General features: G+C 31.5%; 1 protein-coding gene across 1 annotated transcript; it reads left to right on the top strand.

Moving 5' to 3' along the window:
- The first annotated feature begins 3498 nt into the window (after positions 1-3498).
- On the top strand, positions 3499-5575 carry LOC139519069 (uncharacterized). The gene has a single exon (XM_071310845.1). The coding sequence runs from the start codon at positions 3826-3828 to the stop codon at positions 4891-4893; it is 1068 nt and encodes a 355-aa protein (XP_071166946.1). The 5' UTR covers positions 3499-3825; the 3' UTR covers positions 4894-5575.
- Positions 5576-9408: the final 3833 nt, after the last annotated feature.

The following is a 9408-nucleotide window of genomic DNA, read 5'->3' on the forward strand; positions in this document are numbered from 1 at the left end:
AATAGTAATAAACTATTCCCATTAATGCATAGGAAATGTACAGCGCAAGTTTGAAAATTTTAATACTGTAAATTATTGCTGATGCGACTTGTTAATTAACACAGTAAGCATTGTAATAACAACTTGCATTCTGATATATAATTCATATATCTGTATGCAGAATGTCTTGAAACAAAACAAATAAGTTTGCATTTTTGTCAATTCTTTAACAAAATTACAGAACATGCAAGCAATAATTTCGGAATTCACAATATTCAAGTCAGCTTTTTTTTAATTGCCTACGCCTCTCAGAGTAGTAATTTTAGCATATTGCGTTTTATATGGCTACCTATGTGAAATGTGTACCAGAAACACCACGTATCTCAGAAGTGATTGGCAATGCTAATGAATCATTGTATAGGATGCCAATGAACATGAACCTACCACAAAATGTTTCGACGACCATAAATAATCTACAAATTCAAGGGATTCAACCAAGAACATTCGCTGCGCATAGTGGTTTTGTTTCGGATATTCAGCCCCATCGTCATGAAAACATGAACTTTACTATTGCTTCACCTCCATCTTATATGCAGTTACCTCAACCTCGAACCCAATTCCACAATCAGTTACAACCTCAGCAAACATACGAACAGCAACAACATTATAAACAGACAAGTACCAGTCCTGTAGATATAAATCCTATGACAATAAATATGATCATGAACACAATCCATGAAATAAACATTAATTCAGAAAAATTGAACTTACTAGATGAACTGAACAATAGAATGTCACATATGGAGCAAAAGCTTGAGAGATTTGACAATCAAATAAAGGATATCAGGAATGATTTCAAACAACAGTCAGAAAGGTTCAAAGACGAGGAATTTCACAATTTTATTATTGAAGACCGAATGTCTAAAACTGAAAATGCTAAGGAAAGATTAGCATTGGAAAACAATGAACTAAGAGAGGAAATTTTGGAGATGAAGTTTCATTCCATGAAATAAAACTTGCTATTTCCAGGAATCCAGGAGCCTAATAGCTGGAAGGATGAAAATACAGAAGAAGTTGTTAAGGAATTCATACAAAAGGAACTAGATGTTGATAGCACTACAATGTCTTTCCAAAATGTACACCGATTAAAACAGAGAACGAATGGTAAACCTCGGAGTATAGTAGCACGATTCCAAGCTATAATGATCACCAAAAGGTCCGACGTATCGCTAATAAAAAACTTTAAAACAATGTCAAATATACTCTGTATATCAACAGTATTTTATGGAGATTTCCAAGAGACGCAAACATTTACTTCCCAAGTTGAAGGATGCTAAAAAAAAACATGGCAGACGCGCAAGACTTCAAAATGACAAACTTTTTATCGAAGGACAAATGGTAAACAGGCGCCCACCATCTCCTGTACCCCCGGTAGAGATTCACAGATTCGATCACCAACAACAACAACACTTCCATTCGGATGAAGACACCCACAAAGACCACGATACGGATAGGGGGCTGACAACAGAGGTTGTAATATTCCGTCGAACAGTAATTTAGACAATTTAGACAATGTAGTAAAAATCTTGTGTCTTAATGTCTGTGGCCTAAAATCAAAACTTTTGAATCATGATTTCAATGATCTTATTATCAAAAATGATATTTGCCTTTTTGTACAGACGAAAACAGATAAACATGATATATTGAATGTTCCCAATGGTTATAACTATTTTTGCAAACACAGAAGTGCTTTTGATAGAAAGTCTGTTAGTTTAACAATTATATATAAACAAAAATTGAAGTCTTATCTAAAATTTCATAAAACAAAATCTGATTTTGTACAATGGGTTTCAATTTCAAATGAACTATTACTAGATGATAAAGATTTATTGTTAGGGTGTGTGTACATCCCACCTGAAAACTCCAAATATGCATCAGAAGGAGTTTTTACTGAAATTGAAGATGAACTTCTTCATTTACAAGATAACAGTTGTAACATTGCACTATTAGGAGATTTTAATGCAAAAACAAGGAGTTAGATGACTTTGTTGTACCTGATGACTCTCTTTTTGAAGTTTTGAAGAATTTAGATGATAATGAATTGCTAGTATATCTGTATGATTATCAGAAACTATTGTTACATAATATATCTTTACCAAGATTTTCAGAGGATACGTCTTCGGTTAATAATTATGGATATAAATTGTTAGATTTTTGTAAAAAAAACTAAATATTTATATTGGAAATAGCAGATTGAATGCCCGGAAATGATAAATCTGTTGGTAAAAGACATGTAAAGATGTATCACTTGTAGATTATTTTTTATTATCCTCAAATGTTTTTCCAACTGTAAAATCTTTTGATTTATTAGATTTCAATCCCCTATATTCAGATGTACATTGTGGGCTAAGTGTGTATTTGCATTCCAATGTAAAGAAAAATACTACAAAACAAAATGTAGGTTATTGTAGTAAATCCAATTATATTAAATGGAATGCTGCCAGTTTGTCGAAGCTATTTTTAGTAGCCAATTGTCATTCGGTGAACTTGATACTATTTTTAACGATGAATGTGAAGGCAATCAAGTGAAACATGTTATTGATGAAGCGGTGAACAAAATTGGTGAGATATTTAGAGATACGGCAAAATCTATTTTTGGCTTTAAAAACTCGACTCGAAAAAAGTGAAACCTGACAATAAGCCGTGGTATACTAAAAGTTGTCAGGAAAATCGAAAGCAGTTTAATATTATCCGTAAAAATATAATCTGCGAAAGTCGTCTGTAAACAAACAGATACTCACGAGATCGGGTCGAGCGTATAAGAAAGAAATGAAAAATGTTATTGTGAATATTTGAAGAAATTTGAGACGCAACTTCGGAATGCCTCAAAAACTGATACAAAAAAGTTTTGGGGTATATTGAAGTCATTCTCAAAGTTTCAAACTTCTGAAGAAAATATTAATACACTTGATCGCCTATATGAATATTTCAAAGACTTGAATAACAGTAATGAAGAAGATGTGGATGATTTTTCAGAAATTTATTCTCAAAATGACGTTGAACTTCTTAACTCTGAAATAACAGAGGATGAAATCGTTAAAGCGATTAAAAATTTGAAAAATTCAAAAGCACCAGGCATAGATGCTATTGTAAATGAATACTTGAAAACAACTTTTGTTGCATCGAAAAAAACATTGTTTGATGTTACTTTGTTGACACCTCTAAGAATGGGTGTTTTGGATGATTCAATGATTCCGTAAAGATTTTATCCAGTTTTCTTTGTTGAGATTGTTTACACTGTTAAATAATAAATATCCCATAAAGAGTTGATATCAGCAGCATATTTAGCAGTTAATGATTTGCATTTTAAAGTGACATTAAGTCAATTCTAAATTAATTTGATGTAAATATTTTTTCCGTGAGTCTTTAAAATGTATAAAAAAAAACAATTTAAAAAGATAAAATAACATTTTCACAAAATTATCGTTTACTATAGATAAACAAAAATACACATGAGTTGTAATCAGAACAAAATGGCAGACCTTTAAAATTTCTCCAGCTGAAAAATGGGATAGTATGTGACAAAATGTGATTCAAAACTTACATTTTTCATTGAAATGGAGATTTAATTATGCAATTATTATGCTGAAAACTGAAATTTGGATTTTGTCAGCGCAAAAGTGAGTAACAGGTCAATTGGTCAAATTTCGGAAGAATTTCTTTGTTCTCGACAATCCTGTTGAAATCGTTGTAAATAGACTCTCACTGGAAAATATGATCATGCAATCCCGATAATTTAATATTAATATTGGACAGTTAAAATATTCTTTGATCATCATATCTACTATGGGACGTACTAGAGGAAGGGGGAGCTATCAACGGGGGTTTCAAAGTTCCCAGGGTCAAGATCAGGCTCAGGGCCGTGGTGGCTACCATTCCGCAAAACGATTTCGGACTGGTAGTAGTGACATTGAAAACGATGACCCTGAAGTTCTGTTGGATGTATTCGTAGGCATCCTCAATGACCAAAAGATCATGGACAAGTTTGTTGCCTCTTTGTGTGACATACCCCATTTGAAATCAAAGCTCGTTGAACATCTACTACCATCCCTTGATGCTCAAATAGCTGACATCCTAACTCCTTTACGTAAAAATGTAGAAATAATGAGTGATAAACTAACAAAATCCGAAGCAAAATGTGAGGAATTGGAGTGGAAAAACGATGACCTCGAACAATACACTCGCAGACAGTCAATTCGTATAGCAGGTATCCCCGAAAAAAATTTCGAAAGTACTGATGATGAAGTTCTTAAATTTTCTAATGATGTGCTTAATTCTCAGTTAGAACCTGGTGAAATAGACAGATCACACAGAGTAGGTCCACCGCGATCTAATGATAGTAAGCAAAAGCCTCGAGAAATTATTGTTAGGTTTGTGTCGTACAAAAGCAGACAAAAACTCTTAAAATGCAAAAAAACAATGCACGAATTCAACAAGAGTATTGGTACAAACTACCTAATGTATGAAGACCTTACACGCAAGCGATCTGAACTAGCCTATAATGCACGTTGGCTCAAAAATAACAACTTCATAAAAGAAACCTGGACCTTTGATGGGAAAGTTTTTATTAAAATGCCAGACGACCGCATTTTTTTATGCACTAGACCATCAGATTTTCCGACTGCATTTCAACAACATCTTCCTATCAACAATAAACCCTCAAAACCAGATGATAACAAAACAGGCAAACGACCATCCAGTTATGCTAAAGCGGTTAAAACCAATAAACAGTCATCAGAGTCACCATCAGTACCAATACCATCACAAACGTACCAGTCGACTATCCTAGAGGAAACATCTGTCAAATCATCATCTGCCTCTAATGAACCAACCTTAGAATCAGGGGATACTTAACAGTTCGTAATTTAACATTTGATTAATTAATAAACATGTGCTGGTTGATATCTTATTTGTAAACATTAACACGTGTTTAAAAGCACATGGCTCTATTTATAGTCGAACTAAATATTGACAAGGTCACACTGGTCTATCTGATTTCCATATCTAGCAATATAGCTATAATTATAAGTTACTACTATTGCCTACAGCTGTGTCTTACTTCAACAGTAACACACCTTTTTTATATTTCTTTATCTTGTGTATTAATACTTGTATATATGTTACATTTGACAAGAATGATATTATTTTGTATAATTTTGGTGCATTACAACCTATGTTTTGGTACTTTAGTTGTTGGTTCTTATGCTTATATATTTGTTTACTTCCTGAAAATGAGGACACTACCAAATATACTTTTGATTTTTGACACATACGATTAAATAATGATCACTATTAAGTGTATGAACATTATTGGTAAGTGTCCCTCTGGCTCATCATTTAACTGTATCAATCACCTTAAGTGTTATACAATGTATAAACTTATTTTCCTGTTTTTTGTCACCAGTGAATTCGAAGTTATTATCAAATTACATTTTTCACATCTTTTGTCAATACTCCTTGTACGGTATGGTATTGAGCGGAACCCAGGTCCACATCGCTCAACAGATTCACGTAATATTAAAATAGTTCACAATAATGTATGTAGCTTACCACCTAAGGTAGATTTGATTGAATGTGAACTAGGTACATATGATATTATTGCTCTTTCTGAATCCCATCTTGATGATAGCATATCTAATGAATCAATAGCCTTAGCTGGTTTTCAAAAGCCTATTAGATTAGATAGAACACGAGCAGGCGGGGGTGTCATAATTTATGTTAAAAATTATTTATACTATGAAGAACTACCTGAATTGGCAAAGCCAGGTTTGGAGTTATTGTGGTTGAAAATCTCAACCCAACATTGTCATTTTTTACTTGGTGTTTTTTACAGACCCCCAAATTCTCGTGTGAAACTATGGGATTATTTTTATGATTCAGTGTCGAAAGCTTTAGATAAAAACTTGCCTGTTTTTCTGACTGGTGATTTCAATGTAGATATGCTATCAAGCAATAATATGCCATGTAGAAGTACCGGTAGTAACAATTTGAGAAACATTTTTGCAACGCTTGAATATGTACAATCTTGTCTTTGAAAAGACAAACTTTACTACTGATACAGGCACATGTATTGATTTATTCTTGACAAACAACAAAAGTTGTGTAAAGTCAGTTGATATATTGTCACCTTTTTGTAGTACTCATGCACCTGTGTGTGCCGAGGTTAATTTTAAAGTGAATAAAGAATATACATACAAACGTACAATTAGAAAATATGAAAATGCTAATTATAAAGATTTTGTGAGTGACTTAAACCATATTGATTGGTTTGAACATTTTCATTCATGTGATAATATAAATGACATGTATTCTCAATTTTTAAATATTTATTCAACAAATGTGAATAAATATATACTAACTAAAGTTGTTACTATACGTCCAGCTGACAAACTTTTCATGAATTCCACTATCCGTAGGAAAATGAGACAAAGAAATAGAATTCATTACAAAGCTAAAAATACTAATAATTGTATTCATTGGCAAAAATTTAGAGAATTACGTAATGAGGTGATTGATTTGGTTAGACAATCAAAAGAGCAATATAAACAAAAACTTACAAAAGAAATTACTGACAAAAATATACCACCAGGAAAGTGGTGGAGGATTGTAAAATCTATTTCTAAATTATCAAAGTCTCGTGAACCTACACCTTTTCTGAAATCTGAAGGTCAAATATTTTTACATCCAGTAAATAAAGCTGAACTCTTAAACTCTCATTTTTCAAATATTTCTAAAATTGATATTGAGCCTGAACTTCCAAATAATGTACCAGACCCACCATTTAAAATGGAGGAAATAATTATTACTGAAGAAGAAGTTCTTGATCAATTAAAAAACTTAAATTGTAATAAACCTTCTGGTCCTGATGGTGTTTCACCTAGAATTTTGAAAGAAATTAAATCTGGTATTGTAAAACCACTTACTTTGTTATTCAATCTTTCACTGAAACTCAAAAGGGTTCCATGTGCATGGAAACTTTCTCATGTCACTCCTATTTTTAAGGGAAAGGGAAGTTGTCATGATCCAGTTAATTACCGACCTATTTCGCTTACAAGTATCATATCCAAAATTATGGAGAAAATTTTATTCAAGCATTTGTTTAATTACATGAAAGATCACAATTTATTATGTAAATTTCAATCTGGTTTTCAACCAGGTGATAGTACAGTAAATCAACTAGCAGAAATATATAATACTATTATTTCCAATCTTGATCAAGGAAAAGATATTCGCTTTATTTTTTGCGATATTTCCAAAGCTTTTGACAAAGTTTGGCATGATGGTTTACTATATAAATTGAAAGTTTTTGGTATCCATAGTAATTTAATTGATTGGATTGGAGATTACCTAGGTGACAGATGCCAGAAAGTTGTTTTGGATGGGTTTTATTCATCTCAAAAAGGTACCAGTGCTGGGGTACCCCAAGGCTCGGTACTGGGTCCATTCCTTTTTTTAACTTATATTAATGATATAGTGGAAAATATGAGTAATCATATTAGATTATTTGCAGATGACACCTCTTTATATGCCATTATTGATGATGACTATGATACTGTTTCTATGTCTTTGACTGATGATCTTGGGAGAATTAAAACATGGGCTGAAAACTGGGCTGTAACCTTTAATCCCTCCAAAACAGAAACCCTTTTATTTTCTAGAAAAGATATCAATCCTCCCCCTTTATACTTTGGCATTGGAGGGGACCAAATAAAAGAAGTTAAAAGTCACTGTCACCTAGGTCTCAACTTTGAGACTAAGGCTAATTGGAAATTACATATAAATGCAATTTATAAAAAAGCATGTTCTAGATTACATTTATTAAGACAAGTAAAATATAGTTTGGATCGAAATGTACTTATTACAATTTATACAGCATTTATTCGCCCTATTCTAGAATATGCAAACATTATATGGGATAATTGTACTTTACAAGAAGCTAACTTATTAGAAAGTGTTCAAATTGAAGCTGCTCGTATTATTACTGGTCTCCGACGTACAACTTCTCTTAAAAAATTATACACTGAAATAGGTCTTGAAAAATTATCAGACAGAAGGAAGAAGCATAAACTTACTACATTTTATAAAATAAAAAATGGATTTTCTCCAAGTTACATGATAGATTTATTAGAACCTTGTTTTCTCACATCGAATGATTACGATCTTAGGAGAGACTCTCAGAATTATACCATCCCATTGTGCAGAACAGTTTCATATTATAAAAGTTTCATACCATCTGTTGTTAAACTCTGGAATGAGTTAGATACTAATGCTAAAAATGCTTTGTCGATTAACCAGTTCAAATCTGTACTTGATAAAATATATAAACCAGAAATTCCTCCTAAATATTTTTGTTCAGGTATAAGAAAATTTAATATTATTCATTGTCAATTACGAAACGATGCAAGTAATTTAAATTCTCACTTGTTTCATGATTTTTTGACAGAAGAACCTTCCTGTCCTAAATGTTTATATAAATGTGAAGACAACCAACATTATTGATTGTCCATCTTACACTATTAACAGGATCACACTCCTTGATAAACTGTCTGCTTATGGAGTTGATATTGATTTAAACTTGATAATGTTTGGTGATCAATCTATGAGTATTGAAGACAATGTGCAGATAGTTAAGGCTGTTCATGAATATATAAAAAATTCAGAGAGATTTGTATAATGAAATGTATTTCATAGTCCAAAACCAAATTAACTTTTACTTTGTATGTCTGTATTTTATATTATATTAAGCTCTTAGACCCGAACCAGCTGAAAAATAATTAAAATTGAAACAAAAGTATAATGAAACGACAGTACATTGAAATTAATATTATTAAAGCTAAAAAGCTATTAAATGCACCTTTATTTCTATATCATTCATATATTCAATTTGTATATCTTTAATTTCTTAAATCTATTTTTTTTCCTTTTATAATTAACATTCTAAATTCTTTTTATATTATTATAATTCTTTAAAGTATCAATATGGTTACTACTCGTTGTCGTTTTTCTTCAGGTGCAATAATTTAGTAAAAATAAGTACATGATATCAAACATGTTGTTTTAAAAATGAGTTATTAAATTTATTATTTTAGATAGCTGACTGTTGACCATTTAATTTAATGTGAGACCTCTAAATCAATGTTGGAGTATATAACCTAGAATACTAATTTATTTTTTCATAATTTTTCTGAGTTAACATTTGAAGCATTTTAAAATAGTCATACTTTTGATCTGAGGTAACTATTTGAAATATCATTCCAGTCAGCTAAGAGGTATTTTTGAAAAATTAATTCTGTTTTGTCTTTATGTTTGTGTATGTGTTGCTTTGTTTGAATGTAATATATTGTACCTTGTTTTGTGGAGAGGGCTTAC

The sequence above is a fragment of the Mytilus edulis genome, chromosome 4 (genome assembly GCF_963676685.1).
Source record: "Mytilus edulis chromosome 4, xbMytEdul2.2, whole genome shotgun sequence".
Classification (NCBI taxonomy): Eukaryota; Metazoa; Mollusca; class Bivalvia; order Mytilida; family Mytilidae; genus Mytilus; species Mytilus edulis.